At 45.3% G+C, this 18,254-nt stretch overlaps 1 protein-coding gene across 1 annotated transcript in view; it reads right to left on the minus strand.

Moving 5' to 3' along the window:
- The window catches only part of LOC139570237 (unconventional myosin-Id-like), a 120,583-nt gene that overhangs the window by 59,984 nt on the left and 42,345 nt on the right, over positions 1-18,254 (minus strand). The window contains exons 4-11 of the mRNA XM_071391943.1: positions 15,994-16,159; positions 15,831-15,884; positions 15,166-15,261; positions 14,381-14,497; positions 12,773-12,976; positions 12,264-12,409; positions 11,899-12,013; positions 11,547-11,717 (exon numbers count right to left, since the gene is read on the minus strand). Coding sequence (XP_071248044.1) covers positions 11,547-11,717; positions 11,899-12,013; positions 12,264-12,409; positions 12,773-12,976; positions 14,381-14,497; positions 15,166-15,261; positions 15,831-15,884; positions 15,994-16,159 — 1,069 coding nt within the window. The remainder of the gene's footprint in view (positions 1-11,546; positions 11,718-11,898; positions 12,014-12,263; positions 12,410-12,772; positions 12,977-14,380; positions 14,498-15,165; positions 15,262-15,830; positions 15,885-15,993; positions 16,160-18,254) is intronic.

The raw sequence follows: 18,254 nt of genomic DNA on the forward strand, positions 1-18,254 counted from the left end.
TCTCCGGTTGGAACGTTATTGGATAGTTATGATAACAACATCCTGAAGATTGATTCTCTACTTAGTTTGACCAGTTTATTCGACCTGTTATATAATTTTTCGAAGTTTTCGTCCGAGTTCGCCTGCATCTGCGCGAGCGGTTGGACGTGCACTAAACATGCTAGCAAAAGTAGCTACTTAGACATAAGTAATGGACATTATCGAACAAAACAACAATTTATTGTGGAACGAGGATTCCTGGGAGTGCATTCTGATGAAGATCAAAGGTAAGGGAATATTTATGATGTAATTTCGTATTTCTGTTGACTCCAACATGGCGGAGAAATGTTGTTATATCTGAGCACCGTCTCAGATTATTGCATGGTGTGCTTTTTCCGTAAAGTTTTTTTGAAATCTGACACAGCGGTTGCATTAAGAACAAGTGTATCTTTAATTCTATGTAAAACATGTATCTTTCATAAAAGTTTATGATGAGTATTTCTGTTATTTGACGTGGCTCTCTGCAATTTCTCCGGATATTTTGGAGGCATTTCTGAACATGGCGCCAATGTAAACCGAGATTTGTGGATATAAATATGCACATTATCGAACAAAACATAAATGTATTGTGTGACATGATGTTCTATGGGTGTCATCTGATGAAGATCATCAAAGGTTAGTGATTCATTTTATCTCTATTTCTGCTTTTTGTGACTACTATCTTTGGCTGAGAAAATGGCTGTGTTTTTCTGTGGCTATGTACTGAGCTAACATAATCGTTTGGTGTGCTTTCGCCGTAAATCCTTTTTGAAATCAGACATGTTGGCTGGATTCACAAAATGTGTAGCTTTAATTTGGTGTCTTTCATGTGTGATTTCATGAAAGATTGATTTTTATAGTAATATATTTGAATTTGGCGCGCTACATTTTTCTGGCTTTTGGCCAAGTGGGATGCTACCGTGCCACATATCCCAGAGAAGTTAACAACCCAGCTCCAACCACCCCTTGATTCATACATAAACAGCCCTGACAAGACTGAAAACCAATAACAGGGATATTTAAAAAGGGATATTTTCATTAGACAACATAACAAGTCTCTAGGTCTGGAAGAGCTTTAAAAGCCAAAATGCGCCTGAAGACTCCGCCACTGATCAAGACGCTTCTTCGTTTCCACTTTCTCTCTGATCTGGAGTGTGAGGTCTTTGCCAAGGGGTGTAACAGTGTCAGAGTGTTTACGGGGTGACAGTCAGCCAGGAGAACAGAGAGAAGCTTGGTGTCTAGCAGCTCTAGGTCTTCTTCATAAAAAATAGGGTGACAACATTAGTGCTGACAGACAGTGCAGATCTTATAACAGTCTAATCCACTATTATAGCACTGCTTCTCTCGCTCTCTCCCTCTTTCTTACACCCACCCTCTCACATCCCTCATTCCCTCACTCAATAGCCTTTCTCACCCCCCTCTCTCTCCTCCATCTCTGACAAGCTCTCTGTCTCCCTCATCTTTATACACATCCCCCACTCCCTCTGTACATCAACCACTCCCTCTGTCACACATCCCCACACTCCCTCTGTCACACATCCCCCCACTCCCTCTGTCACACATCCCCCCCACTCCCTCTGTCACACATCCCCCCCACTCCCTCTGTTACACATCCCCCCCACTCCCTCTGTCACACATCCCCCACACTCCCTCTGTCACACATCCCCCCCACTCCCTCTGTTACACATCCCCACACTCCCTCTGTCACACATCCCCCCCACTCCCTCTGTCACACATCCCCCCCACTCCCTCTGTCACACATCCCCCCCACTCCCTCTGTCACACCCCCCCCCCCACTCCTTCTGTCACACATCCCCACACTCCCTCTGTCACACATCCCCCCCACTCCCTCTGTTACACATCCCCACACTCCCTCTGTCACACATCCCCCCCACTCCCTCTGTCACACATCCCCCCCACTCCCTCTGTCACACATCCTCCCCACTCCCTCTGTCACACATCCTCCCCACTCCCTCTGTCACACATCCTCCCCACTCCCCCTGTCACACATCCCCCCACTCCCTCTGTCACACATCCCCCCCACTCCCCCTGTCACACATCCCCACACTCCCTCTGTCACACATCAACCCACTCCCCCTGTCACACCCCCCCCCACTCCTTCTGTCACACATCCCCACACTCCCTCTGTCACACATCCCCCCACTCCCTCTGTCACACATCCCCACACTCCCTCTGTCACACATCCCCACACTCCCTCTGTCACACATCCCCCCCACTCCCTCTGTCACACATCCCCCCCACTCCCTCTGTCACACATCCCCCACACTCCCTCTGTCACACATCCCCCCCACTCCCTCTGTCACACATCCCCCCACTCCCTCTGTCACACATCCCCCCACTCCCTCTGTCACACATCCCCCCCACTCCCTCTGTCACACACCCCCACACTCCCTCTGTCATACACATCCCCCCCACTCCCTCTGTCACACATCCCCCCCACTCCCTCTGTCACACATCCCCCCCACTCCCTCTGTCACACATCCCCCCCACTCCCTCTGTCACACATCCCCCCCACTCCCTCTGTCACACATCCCCCCCACTCCCTCTGTCACACATCCGCCCCACTCCCTCTGTCACACACCCCCCCACTCCCTCTGTCACACACCCCCCCACTCCCTCTGTCATACCCCCCCCCCACTCCCTCTGTTACACATCCCCCCACTCCCTCTGTCACACATCCCCCCCACTCCCTCTGTCACACATCCCCCCCACTCCCTCTGTCATACCCCCCCCCCACTCCCTCTGTTACACATCCCCCCACTCCCTCTGTCACACATCCCCCCCACTCCCTCTGTCACACATCCCCCCCACTCCCTCTGTCACACATCCCCCCCACTCCCTCTGTCACACATCCCCCCCACTCCCTCTGTCACACACCCCCCCACTCCCTCTGTCACACCCCCCCCCCCCACTCCCTCTGTTACACATCCCCCCACTCCCTCTGTTACACATCCCCCCCACTCCCTCTGTTACACACCCCCCACACTCCCTCTGTCACACATCCCCACACTCCCTCTGTTACACATCCCCCCCACTCCCTCTGTCACACATCCCCCCCACTCCCTCTGTCACACATCCCCCCCACTCCCTCTGTCACACATCACAATTCTCACACTCACTTGAGAAGATCTACAACAAAAACTGTAATGTTAAAAAACTGCCCGAGGTCTTTCAAGTCTACAGAGTCTGTGCCCACTGAACCTGGCAGCCGTGAACATGTCTAAAGTTTTCGAGCAGAGCTGCTTGTCGAGTATGGGACGTGAAGCGTGAAACTAAAAATGTATCCCTCCAATGCACCAGGGATGAGCCTTAGAGCATTTTCACGTATGCTTTTGCAATAAATACCACTTTTAAAAGTAGCCTTAGAGTTTTTTCCCCCCTCCTGATAACAATGAGAGTCAAGCATTTTTACTATGTCTACCCAGATCGTGGCTGATAGCATAACTACTCTACGGAAAAAGACATCCACATGCACACAATCATGTAACATTCTTAACTACCTTTCTCTCCCATTCACTCATTCTCTGCTTTTTTTAAAATTGTTTAATGTATGTAGTTCTGTCCTTGAGCCGTTCTTGTCTATTAATGTTCTGTGTTACGTCATGTTTCCTGTTTTGTGTGGAACCCAGGAAGAGTAGCTGCTGCTTTTGCAACAGCTAATGGGGATCCTAATAAAATACCAAATCTTCTCCACTGGAGTCTATGGGGACAGTGTACACTAGCACACACCAAATAAAACAAAATGTTATTTGTCACATGCGCCGAATACAACAGGTGCAGACCTAACAGTGAAATGCTTACTTATAAGCCCCTAACCAACAATGCAGTTTAAAGAATAAGAATAAGAAATAAGTAATTAAAGAGCAGCAGTAAAATAACAATAGCGAGACTATATACAGGGAGTACCGGTACAGAGTCAATGTGCGGGGGCACCGGTTAGTCAAGGTAATTGAGGTAATATGTACAGTTGAAGTCGGAAGTTTACATACACCTTAGCCAAATACATTTAAACTCAGTTTTTCACAATTCCTGACATTTAATGCTAGTACAAATTCCCTGTCTTAGGTCAGTTAGGATCACCACTTTATTTTAAGAATGTGAAATGTCAGAATAATAGTAGAGAATTATTTCAGCTTTTATTTCTTTCATCACATTCCCAGTGGGTCAGACGGTTACATACATTCAACTAGTATTTGGTAGCATTGTCTTTAAATTGTTTAACTTGGGTCAAACGTTTCGGGTAGCCTTCCACAACCTTCCCACAATAAGTTGGGGGAATTTTGTCCCATTCCTCCTGATAGAGCTGGTGTAACTGAGTCAGGTTTGTAGCTTTGTATGCGTCTCTGTGTGTGGAGTAAAGGTGGTCTAGAGTTGTTTTCCGCTCTGGTTGCACATTTAACACGCTGATAGAAATTTAGGAGTGGAACCCGGTGTGGTCGTTCTACTGCAATAGCCTATCCGTTACAAGGATCAACTAGTTGTGCGTTCCGAGATGCCGTTCTGCGTAATTATTTGTCTTTTTGTGGCCCGCCTGTTAGCTTGCACGATTCTTGCCATTCTACTTCGACCTCTTTCATCAATGAGCTGTTTTCACCCACAGGACTGCCGCCGGCTGGATGTTTTTTTGTTTGTCGCACCATTCTCTGTAAACCCTAGCCTAGACACTGTGATGCACGAAAAGCCCAGGAGGGCAGCCATTTCTGAGATACTGGATCCGGTGCGCTTTGCATTGACGATCATACCACGCTCAAAGTCGCTTAAGTCACTTGTTTTGCCCGTTCTAATGTTCAATCGAACAGTAACTGAATGCCTCGATGCCTGTCTGTCTGCTTTATATAGCAAGCCACAGCCACGTGATTCACTGTCTGAAGGAGCAATCAATCTTCATGAACAGGGTGGGTGTACCTAATAAACTGGCTGTTGAGTGTATGTATCTCTATTATGCGTGAGAATACTTTGGAACAGATTTCCAGCTGATTTGCTGGTGTATTTACAGTCTTTTATGTCAAACAAGAAAACTTTGTGGGGCAAATAAAATCAACTGGCTGCCAATTGGGGAACCCTCCCATAGAGAAACAGCTAAGGTGATGACACATAACACAGTCTAGGAAGTTGAGGGTAAAACAACCTGGTTGTTAGTGATAGGTCCTCTATCTTCACCTTGTGCCTCCCCTCCTCTCCATCTGTTCCTCTTGTTATGATTCTGTCTTTTCCCTCCCTCCCTCCCTCCCTCCCTCCCTCCCTCCCTCCCTCCCTCCCTCCAACACCCATGCCAGCGCAGCAAGACACCAACTCCATTGACTCCCATTGGCTGCCAGTGACATCACTGGGGGCAGAGTGTTGAGTCAGATAGAGAAACGAGTGCTGGGCTGACGCTTGTCTCCCTCTTGTGGTCCACTGAGTGAAATACTACCCTGTAAAAAGCAGCCTTCTGAGCCACTGGGGAACAGATGTGCAGGTCAATTAGTTTATCTTAGTCTGGTGGTGTACAATGACTTTAATGCCAATTAGACTTTAAACAGGATTTGATGGAGCTGATAATTGAAACGTACCAAATTATACTGTATAGGTCTCGTCTTATGTTTTAAAATACTACTCCTCCTCTGTTCCTCTGGTGATGTAGAGGTTAGCCCCCAGAAGCTGTAGCCCCCAGTACCACACCTATTTCCCAGAAGCTCTAATTTGTTGACTTCTGTAACCGTAAAAGCCTTGGTTTCATGCATGTTAACATCAGAAGCCTCCTCCCTAAGTTTGTTTTATTCACTGCTTTAGCACACTCCGCCAACCCTGATGTCCTAGCCGTGTCTGAATCCTGGCTTAGGAAGACCACTTAAAATGCAGAAATGTCCATCCCCAACTACAACATTTTCCGTCAAGATAGAACTGCCAAAGGGGGCGGAGATGCAATCTACTGCAGAGAGCCTGCAGAGTTCTGTCATGCTATCCAGGTCTGTGCCCAAACAGTTCGAGCTTCTACTTTTAAAAATCCACCTTTCCAGAAATAAGTCTCTCACTGTTGCCGCTTGTTATAGACCCCCCTCAGCCCCCAGCTGTGCCCTGGACACCATATGTTAATTGATTGCCCCCATCTATCTTCAGAGTTCGTACAGTTAGGTGACCTAAACTGGGATATGCTTAACACCCCAGCCGTCCTTCAATCTAAGCTAGATGCCCTCAATCTCACACATATTATCAAGGAACCTACTTAGCCTGTTCAACTTCTTTTCGTATCGCCTGAGATCCCTAAAGATTGGAAAGCTGCTGCGGTCATACCCCTCTTCAAAGGGGGAGACATTCTAGACCCAAACTGTGACAGACCTATATCTATCCTGCCCTGCCTTTCTAAAGTCTTCGAAAGCCAAGTTAACAAACAGATCACCGACCATTTCGAATCCCACCGTACCTTCTCCGCTATGCAATCTGGTTTCCCGAGCTGGCCATGGGTGCACCTCAGCCACGCTCAAGGTCCTAAACGATATCATAACCGCTATCGATAAAAGACAGTACTGTGCAGCCGTATTCATCGACCTGGCCAAGGCTTTCAACTCTGTCAATCACCGCATTCTTATCGGCAGACTCAATAGCCTTGGCTTCTCAAATGACTGCCTCGCCTGGTTCACCAACTACTTCTCTGATAGAGTTCAGTGTTTCAAATCGGAGGGCCTGTTGTCCGGACCTCTGGCAGTCTCTATGGGGTGCCACAGGGTTCAATTCTCAGGCCGACTCTTTTCTCTGTATACAGTGGGGAGAACAAGTATTTGATACACTGCCGATTTTGCAGGTTTTCCTACTTACAAAGCATGTAGAGGTCTGTCATTTTTATCATAGGTACACTTCAACTGTGAGAGACGGAATCTAAAACAAAAATCCAGAAAATCACATTGTATGATTTTTAAGTAATTAATTTGCATTTTATTGCATGACATAAGTATTTGATCACCTACCAACCAGTAAGAATTCCGGCTCTCACAGACCTGTTAGTTTTTCTTTAAGAATCCCTCCTGTTCTCCACTCATTACCTGTATTAACTGCACCTGTTTGAACTCGTTACCTGTATAAAAGACACCTGTCCACACACTCAATCAAACAGACTCCAACCTCTCCACAATGGCCAAGACCAGAGAGCTGTGTAAGGACATCAGGGATAAATTGTAGACCTGTACAAGGCTGGGATGGGCTACAGGACAATAGGCAAGCAGCTTGGTGAGAAGGCAACAACTGTTGGCACAATTATTAGAAAATGGAAGAAGTTCAAGATGACGGTCAATCACCCTCGGTCTGGGGCTCCATGCAAGATCTCACCTCGTGGGGCATCAATGATCATGAGGAATGTGAGGGATCAGCCCAGAACTACACGGCAGGACCTGGTCAATGACCTGAAGAGAGCTGGGACCACAGTCTCAAAGAAAACCATTAGTAACACACTACGCCGTCATGGATTAAAATCCTGCAGCGCACGCAAGGTCCCCCTGCTCAAGCCAGCGCATGTCCAGGCCCGTCTGAAGTTTGCCAATGACCATCTGGATGATCCAGAGGAGGAATGGGAGAAGGTCATGTGGTCTGATGAGACAAAAATAGAGCTTTTTGCTCTAAACTCCACTCGCCGTGTTTGGAGGAATAGAAGGATGAGTACAACCCCAAGAACACCATCCCAACCGTGAAGCATGGAGGTGGAAACATCATTCTTTGGGGATGCTTTTCTGCAAAGGGGACAGGACGACTGCACCGTATTGAGGGGAGGATGGACGGGGCCATGTATCGCGAGATCTTGACCAACAACCTCCTTCCCTCAGTAAGAGCATTGAAGATGGGTCGTGGCTGGGTCTTCCAGCATGACAACGACCCGAAACACACAGCCAGGGCAACTAAGGAGTGGCTCCGTAAGAAGCATCTCAAGGTCCTGGAGTGGCCTAGCCAGTCTCCAGACCTGAACCCAATAGAAAATCTTTGGAGGGAGCCGAAAGTCTGTATTGCCCAGCGACAGCCCCGAAACCTGAAGGATCTGGAGAAGGTCTGTATGGAGGAGTGGGCCAAAATCCCTGCTGCAGTGTGTGCAAACCTGGTCAAGAACTACAGGAAACGTATGATCTCTGTAATTACAAACTAAGGTTTCTGTACCAAATATTAAGTTCTGCTTTTCTGATGTATCAAATACTTATGTCATGCAATAAAATGCAAATGAATTACTTAAAAATCATACAATGTGATTTTCTGGATTTTTGTTTTAGATTCCTTCTCTCACAGTTGAAGTGTACCTATGATAAAAATTACAGACCTCTACATGCTTTGTAAGTAGGAAAACCTGCAAAATCGTCAGTGTATCAAATACTTGTTCTCCCCACTGTATATCAATGATGTCGCTCTTGCTGCGGGTGATTCTCTGATTTATCTCTACGCCGACGACACCATTCTGTATACATCTGACCCTTCTTTAGACACTGTGTTAACAAACCTCCAGACGAGCTTCAATGCCATACAACACTCCTTCCGTGGCCTCCAACTTCTCTTAAATGCTAGTAAAACTAAATGCATGCTCTTCAACCGATCGCTGCCCATACCCGCTCGCCTAGCATCACTACTCTGGACGGTTCTGACTTATGTGGACAACTACAAATACCTAGGTCTCTGGTTAGACTGTAAACTCTCCTTCCAGATTCACATTAAGCATCTCCAATCCAAAATTAAATCTAGAATCGGCTTCCTATTTAGCAACAAAGCCTCCTTCACTCATGCTGCTAAACATACCCTCGTAAAACTGACCATCCTACCAATCCTTGACATTCGGCGATGTCATTTACAAATAGCCTCCAACACTCTCCTCAGCAAATTGGATGTAGTCTATCACAGTGCCAACAGTTTTGTCACCAAAGCCCCATATACTACCCACCACTGGGTAGTATATGCTCTCATTGGCTGGCCCTCGCTTCATATTTGTCGCCAAACCCACTGGCTCCAGGTCATCTATAAGTCTTTGCTAGGTAAAGCCCCACCTTATCTCAGCTCACTGGTCACCATAGCAACACCCACCCGTAGCACGCGCGCCAGCAGGTACAGTGGGGAGAACAAGTATTTGATACACTGCCGATTTTGCAGGTTTTCCTACTTACAAAGCATGTAGAGGTCTGTAATTTCTATCATGGGTACACTGCAACTATGAGAGACGGAATCTAAAACAAAAATCCAGAAAATCACATTGTATGATTTTTAAGTAATTAATTTGCATTTTATTGCATGACATAAGTATTTGATACATCAGAAAAGCAGATCTTAATATTTGGTACAGAAACCTTTGTTTGCAATTACAGAGATCATACGTTTCCTGTAGTTCTTGACCAGGTTTGCACACACTGCAGCAGGGATTTTGGCCCACTCCTCCATACAGATCTTCTCCAGATCCTTCAGGTTTCGGGGCTGTCGCTGGGCAATACGGACTTTCAGCTCCCTCCAAAGATTTTCTATTGGGTTCAGGTCTGGAGACTGGCTAGGCCACTCCAGGACCTTGAGATGCTTCTTACGGCGCCACTCCTTAGTTGCCCTGGCTGTGTGTTTCGGGTCGTTGTCATGCTGGAAGAGCCAGCCACGACCCATCTTCAATGCTCTTACTGAGGGAAGGAGGTTGTTGGCCAAGATCTCGCGATACATGGCCCCATCCATCCTCCCCTCAATACGGTGCAGTCATCCTGTACCCTTTGCAGAAAAGCATCCCCAAAGAATGATGTTTCCACCTCCATGCTTCACGGTTGGGATGGTGTTCTTGGGGTTGTACTCATCCTTCTTCTTCCTCCAAACACGGCGAGTGGAGTTTAGACCAAAAAGCTCTATTTTTGTCTCATCAGACCACATGACCTTCTCCCATTCCTCCTCTGGATCATCCAGATGGTCATTGGCAAACTTCAGACGGGCCTGGACATGCGCTGGCTTGAGCAGGTGGACCTTGCGTGCGCTGCAGGATTTTAATCCATGACGGCGTAGTGTGTTACTAATGGTTTTCTTTGAGACTGTGGTCCCAGCTCTCTCCAGGTCATTGACCAGGTCCTGCCGTGTAGTTCTGGGCTGATAACTCACCTTCCTCATGATCATTGATGCCCCACGAGGTGAGATCTTGCATGGAGCCCCAGACCGAGGGTGATTGACCGTCATCTTGAACTTCTTCCATTTTCTAATAATTGCGCCAACAGTTGTTGCCTTCTCACCAAGCTGCTTGCCTATTGTCCTGTAGCCCATCCCAGCCTGTTGCATGTCTACAATTTTATCCCTGATGTCCTTATACAGCTCTCTGGTCTTGGCCATTGTGGAGAGGTTGGAGTCTGTTTGATTGAGTGTGTGGACAGGTGTCTTTTATACAGGTAACGAGTTCAAACAGGTGCAGTTAATACAGGTAATGAGTGGAGAACAGGAGGGCTTCTTAAAGAAAAACTAACAGGTCTGTGAGAGCCGGAATTCTTACTGGTTGGTAGGTGATCAAATACTTATGTCATGCAATAAAATGCAAATTAATTACTTAAAAATCATACAATGTGATTTTCTGGATTTTTGTTTTAGATTCCGTCTCTCACAGTTGAAGTGTACCTATGATAAAAATGACAGACCTCTACATGCTTTGTAAGTAGGAAAACCTGCAAAATCGGCAGTGTATCAAATACTTGTTCTCCCCACTGTATATCTCACTGGTCATCCCCAAAGCCAACTCCTCTTTTGGCTGCCTTTCCTTCCAGTTCTCTGCTGCTGAAACTGGAATGAATTGCAAAAAAAAAATCACTGAAGCTGGAGACTTATATCTCCCTCATTAACTTTAAGCATCAGCTGTCAGAGCCGCTTACCGATCACTGCACCTATAAACAGCCCATCTGTAAATAGCCTACCCAACTACCTCATCCATATTGTTGTTTATTTTTGCACCCCTGTATCTCTACTTGCACATCATCATCTGCACATCTATCACTCCAGTGTTAATGCTAAATTGTAATTATTTCACCACTATGGCCTATTTATTTCCTTACCACCCTAATCTTACTACATTTGCACACACTGTATATAGATTCTTCTATTGTGTTATTGACTGTACGTTTGTTTATCCCATGTGTGTAACTCGGTGTTGTTGTTTTTGTCGCACTGCTTTGCTTTATCTTGGCCAGGTCGCAGTTGTAAATGAGAACTTGTTCTCAACTGGCCTACCTGGTTAAATAAAGGTGCCTTTTTTTTTATATATATATATATAAAAATTAAAAATATCACTGGGCTTGGTTGTTGCATTACTTTAGCATTACTTTATAATTGCAGAGAGCAAGCCTTTAAAATCACAAATGTTTTGTAATCGCTAATGTTGTCCCAAAGTTACCACTACGCCATGTGGACAGAAGAAACCCATTGGTGCATCAAGCCTAGTGTGATCATATCCATGTGTCCACATTGTTGGGGTGAATTCCACTTTCAATTCAGTCAATACTGGAAATGAATAAACATGTAATTAATGAATTGCCAAAGATTTCCTATTGTTTCCAACGTACCTTGCGGCTGGTGTAGTGGGCGTGATTGCCCAGCTTGCTGTTGAGTCCCTGTAGGAAGACCTTGTCGGTGACTTTGCCCACGTTCATACAGGCCTCATCCAGCACAGAGAAGATGCCCTTGTGTTGCAGCTCCACCAGGTCCACAATGATCTGGTTGTTGAAGAAGTCAATCTACGCCCAGGTACAGAGAGAAAACAGGGGATCAGTATATCATTACAACTAAAACCAGTACAGGGAGGAAGACGCTCCTAGTAGTCATATTCAATGGAAGGAGAATGACTTGAGGCAAAGTGACAATGCTGCCGTGGGTGATACAAGACATGAGTGGTGTGGAACCAAGATGCGGCCTTACATGTTTCCAGGGGATTCCCTCGCGCTGGTACTCTTCCTGTTCCTGCCTCAGCACCAGCTGAATGAAGAGCTGCTGCAGCTTCTCATTACAGTAGTTAATACAGAACTGCTCAAAGCTGACAGACAGAAAGACAAGGAGAGGGTGAGTGAATGACTGTGACCCTGGTTTGAATTGAACTAGACCATACATGTTTTATGCTGTGTTAATACAAATCAACTAAGTGTCATGACAGAGAGATTGACACTAAATGTGTAAAATGCCAGTACATTCATATTGATGTATAAGAAAAGAGACCAACTCAAGTAGACGTTCTATGCTGAAGTACATTCTATGTTGACGTATTTCTAGCAGACACGGCTCCTAACCTGTTGTTCTGAAAGATCTCAAAGCCATAGATGTCCAGCACGCCGATGACCGTGTTCTTCCCGTGGACTTTGGCGTCATAGTTTTTTACTTCGATGACATCATTGATCCTTCCCACGATCCAACAGAACATTCTTTCGTACATAGCCTGTTGGTCACAAGCCCCAATACCAAGGCAGACAACAGTAGACCAAAATCAATTGACAGAAAGCAGAGTGAAATGCATCCATAGTCAGCCTACCTACACTGGTTCCTCTTTTACGCAGAAGCATTCATAAGATGCTACACTGGTTACTTAAAAAAAAGTGGTAGCCCTACCACGTCTAAATCAACATTGGGCCCATTTCGCAAACCCTTTTTGAGAGTTGGCATTATCGTTGAGAGTTGGCAATAGCTGCTGTTAACCAAGCGGCTAACGTAGTGTAGCGTGCTAGATAGCTACCTTAGCTAAGGGTCAGCATGTTGACAGTTAACTGTGCATCGGTTAATATAGTGTACTAGCATTAGCTACCTTAGCCAAGGCGTCCCGGCCGTAGCTGGCCTCCTGGGCCGTGTGCTGCTTGTCAATGACGTCACGGCCGGTGGCCACAGTACGGTAGAGCAGGGCCTTCTCAACATTCTCCTCCTTAGTGGCCAGCAGGTCCCCGATCACCGCCACCACCTTGGAGTTCTCAATCAGTGTTGTGTCACCGTCCACACCAAAGGTCAGGTTGCCCTGGGAGAGGTCACATGGAAGTAAATACAGGAAGCAAACTGTAAACTAAAGGGACTATGTGGAGTAATAGCATTGGAGAAAAGGGGAGGAGAATAGCACAAACAAAGGGCTGGACTGTTTCCATTCAATGCTGTTTCATTCAAACCTGTTCCATTTTAAAGGGAGACTGATTACACAACAAGAAGTCACCCCACAGTAAATGATGATGACATATTGCTGAGTATACAGTGCCTGGAGAAAGTCTACACACCCTTTACACAGTCGTCACATTTTGCTGCCTTAAAAATACATCAAAAAAGGATAACATTCATTTATTTTCCTACAGATCTACACAACCTACTCGACATTCACAAAGTGAAAGACATTTAGAACATTTTCCAAATGAATACATAAAAAACACTTGGTGGACGCTCCTTCGACAGCCACTACAGCTGTGAATGATTTTCAAATAATATTCTACCAACTTTGCTCAACTCTTTGGGCAACATATGTTTTTCTTCAAATTTCTCAGTAATGCTCATTAAATTTGGTTGGGAATCAGCAATATTCAAACCTCGCACCTGATTTTCAAGCAAATTTAGGTCAGGACTGAGACTAGACCACACAGGAACACTTAACACCTCTTGGAAAGGCATTCTGGTGTGTCTTTAGATAAAAATGTGTGTAATTGTCTCGCTGCAAAATAAACTACATCCCAAGGTTAGGTTTTCCTTTAACAAACTCCCCAGTCCCTGCCGATGACAAGCATACCCATAACATGATGCTGCCACCACAATACAGAGGGTTTCACTTCCGCGTTGTGTTGTATTGGATTGGATTTTACCGAAATCTGTAGTTTTTAATTTAGGACAAAAATTGTGTAGTTGCGGAGTTGTCTTGCAGTATTATTTAACAGCCTTTTTGCAAATAGTCCAGTCGGAATGGTCTCTTTCCTGACTTAAATCTGCATTAATAAATCTGAGACGAGTTTTGAATACTGCTGTCCATCAATGATTCCCAACCAAATGTTCTGAGCTTGAGCATTTTTGACAAAAACAATGGATATACAGCATGTTGTGCAAGGTTGGTAGAATCTTATTCAAAATGATTCACAGCTGTAATGTGTAATGTATTACCTGCTTCCACCAGGTAGTAACTCTTGGTTGTGGAGACATACGCAAGCAATACATCCTCATCTTGTATTTCTTCGAAATGTGTAATATATTTGTAGAATGTGCAGTAGGTTGTATATATCGATAGGAAAACAATCTAATGTAGTCCCTTTTTAGATGACATTTTAAAGCAGCAAAATGTGAGGGGTGTGTAGATTTTCACTAGTGACCGCACATTTAACCCTGTTTCATTTGAACCTATGCTAACCCTGCTGGCAGGCCAATAGGGTTAGGAGTTAGTATGGGGTATTACCAGGTGCAGGATAGTGGCCAGGACCTTGTAAACCGTCTGGAGCTCATCTGCTGTGAAGCCGATCACCTTCATGGCGTCTGCTACTGCTTTGAAATCACCACCATCGTCAATGGACGACTGTGACAGGGAAAGAGAAAGGAGGGAGATGGAGGAGTAGAACAATCAAACTACCAACAATTGGAAAGTATTTGTCCCCTCATTTCACACAAATCACATTTTGTCCGTTTTGAAGGAAAACTTCCAGCTAGTGTCGTGAATTTAGTCAAGATATTTACTTGGCATCTACTTTTGATCAGTCTGTAACACTGGCCAACTACACCACTTCCTCACTTTGGCAAGGACGAGTTCATTCCTAACATGTTTCCCCTCCCAGCAGCCAAAGTCATACAGTAGGAATCACTAGATGACCACAAATGTCTTCAAGACAGAACACTGAGCGTCAGTCGGGGACTATTCCTATAAAAATGGGACCATGTACAAACCACTTCAGCAGTTTGGGCCCTAGCTCTGTTCTGTTCCATGACGTCACGTTGTTTGTTGCTATAAAATATTGTTTTCTTCCTGCTCGTTTAGCTTCAAGTGCAGAGACAGCAGAACGGACATGCCTGCTTTATTTAAACAATGTTTTAATAGCTGGGCTTGTGTATCTTTATTCCTGGGAAAATAAACAGTGACCAAATAAACACAGCATGATAGTGACAATCTCTGTCTAGAACTTGTTTTTGTGACCATTTATACAAAATTAGGGTTCAAACTAGATATAGTTCTGTAGTGACCTACAGTACCTTGATGTGGCCTCCCACTTTGATGTAGTTGAAGGCTGTGGGGTCCTTCGAGACGTGAAGGGACCGCAAGAGAGACTCAGGACCTCCTTTAACCATCTGAAGAGAACGGAGAGAGAATGAGAGAGATAGAGACCGAGTCAGTAGTGACACATGCCAATGACTGTTCAGTATTTACAGTCTAAACCATTTACATTTAGCGACTTACAGGAGTAATTAGGGTTAATTGCCTTGCTCAAGGGCACAGACAGATTTTTCACCTAGTCGGCTCAGGGATTCGAACCAGCGGCCTTTTGGTTACCGGCTCAATGCTTTTAACAGCTAAGCTACCTGCCGCCCCCTATTTAATTTGGATGTTGCTGTAACTCCACAGTAAAATGGAGGAAAGGAAAATAATAATCTAGATAACGAGACCGGACCAATGGAGGGTGAAGTCCCTTGAGAATCGGGAGTTTATGGAGTGAGAAAGATGGAGGTTTATTAGTGGAGATAATGAGGTGAGAAGATGGATGTATATTTTCCACTGACAGCACGGGCTGTAACAGCTATGACATCACCATGCCTTTATGCTTAACAACAGTCACAGACCCACGGCCTATCTGGTCTGTATACCAGCTTACGGTGGCATCAGTCTGGCGTGTAACACACACGGAAACGCTCACACGCACCTGGTAGAATGAGTGGAAGCTTCTCTCCCCCTCCTGCTGGAAGATGACTCTGGACTGTAAGAGAAAGATTTAGTTTAGTTGATTCAGAGAGAAATATAATTTATCTTTATCTATACAGATGATCTCATCGGGAATAAAACATGTCTTTTCAAGCGCCCCCTACCTTCTCCAGCAGGTAGTTGTTGATGTGGCCCCCGATGGGATCTCCCTTGAAGTCGAAGTTGATGTCCATGTACTTGCCGAAGCGGCTGGAGTTGTCGTTGCGGTTGGTCTTGGCGTTGCCGAAGGCCTCTAGGACGCAGTTGGATTTCAGCAGCATGTTTTTCACCCTGGACAGAGAGGCGACACATGTTCTCAGTGATACTAACGGCTCGCCGGGCTCCTATCAACCGATACTAACCCACGGAGACAAACAATAAGGTGGCCTGTGGCGGACGAAGTGGCTGAATATAATGGTGTGAGGTAGATACACTCGAGTTAAGATTTAAAGGGATAGTACGAGATTCTGGCATTGTTCTACTTACTCCGAGTCAGATGAACTCGTGGATACCATTTCTCCGCGTGCAGTATGAAGGAAATTGAAGGTAGTTTCGCGAGCCATTGCTAACATGCGTTAGCACAACGACTGGAAGTCTACAGGTACGCTGGCCAGAATCTTACACTATCCCTGTAAGTTCTCCATTTTACACCGATTAGGTAGAACAGTCATTACTCAGTCAGATCCTACAGTTGTCGGTTCCTTATGGGGCCCATCTGTGTTAGGACATGGTTATAGATGGTTGGAGTGTCTTATATCAACATGTTCAGGTGCAGTATATGACAACTCTACTTAGCACACAGACTGCGTTGGCCCTGGTTATTTATGCTGTGTATTTATGCTGTGAAGTGCTGGGTCAGACCACAGGCTCCTCACAACATACTCTGTGCTGGGGTGCACGCCTCCTCCCATGGCCCATACAAACACGAGCACCGCAGGTCACATATACCACCCGCTCTGGCTATCCCATTAGTCGGAGCTCCATACAGCCTGTAGCATTTCCTTACAGGCAGGACAGAACTGGGAGAGTTGTGGGCTTATAAATGTGACTTAAAATAACACAAAACGACAGTTTTACTCCTTTAAAATGGCTACAGGGAAGATGTAGTGGGTCAAGGGCAATATATTCAGCACTAAAAGGCCATAAACAACCCTATTTCTGGGATTTTATTACAAGTGGTGTGTGTCAATCATGTGTGTGTCATAAGGAGGGTTATAAAGCATTTATACAGCTGAGCTTTGATCTTTGGGCCAATGTAGAAATGATAACAGGGGTAATAACTAGTAATGACCTGATAGGCAGGGGTGTAGTGCTGCTGGAGCGCGGAGTGATGCTCCCTCACTTTTTTAAATTTGAGAATACACGGAGTTGGTAAAACAAATTCTGTACAATTCATTCAGATATATTTAAAATAAAATGTATTTAATTACCACTGAAATTCCATGAAAAACGATAGAATGACAAACCAAATCAATATGTATAGCAGCCTAGAAGTAAATGGTGGTTTCCTCCCTGTCTTCTCTGGTGTTGTCGAGGACGATGAAGAACTGTAGGCTTCGTAATAATGCATTTAGGTTATAGTTTTTAACAACGGGTCAAACCAGCTGTAGCTAGCTACAAACTAAACTGAAAAAACACGCTGCCGTGAAGCGTTCATCCATGTATACGGGTAAGAGTCTAGCTACATTTTCAGATATTATACTTTTCTTAAAAATATCATGATATCCAATTGGTAGTTACAGTCTTGTCCCATCACTGCAACTCCTGTACGGACTCGGGAGAGGCGAAGGTCGAGAGCCATGCGTCCCCTGCCAAGCCTCACTGTTTCTTGACACACTGCTCGCTTCAACCCGGAAGCCAGCCGCACCAATGTGTCGGAGGAAACACTGTACAGCTGGCGACCGAAGTCAGCGTGCATATGCCTGGCCACCACAAGGAGTTGCTAGAGAGCGATGGGACAATGACATCCCGGCTGGCCAAACCCTCCCTTAACCCGGACATTGCTGGGCCAATTGTGCGCCGCCTCATGGGTCTCCCAGTCACGACACAGCCCAGGATCGAACCAGGATCTGTAGTGACGCCTCAGACCGCTGCGCCACTCGGGAGGCGCATTTAGGTTATAGTTTGAGATGGGTTAATAAACCACACTAAAATATTGATTTTATAGCTGTTTTTAAAATGAATTTCCTGCAATTCTACGTAGTAATGATTTATGTTCACTACTTGGTCAATTGATTTGATAGCATGTTTAATCTATGCAAATAAATTACATGAATTGATAGTTCACCTCTGTTTTCTTTTATTCTGTAATAGGGTATATTAGGGTAGGCCGTCATTGTAAATAAGAATTTGTTCTTAACTGACTCGCCTAGTTAAATAAAAGATT

The sequence above is a fragment of the Salvelinus alpinus genome, chromosome 3, assembly GCF_045679555.1.
Source record: "Salvelinus alpinus chromosome 3, SLU_Salpinus.1, whole genome shotgun sequence".
Taxonomy (NCBI): Eukaryota; Metazoa; Chordata; class Actinopteri; order Salmoniformes; family Salmonidae; genus Salvelinus; species Salvelinus alpinus.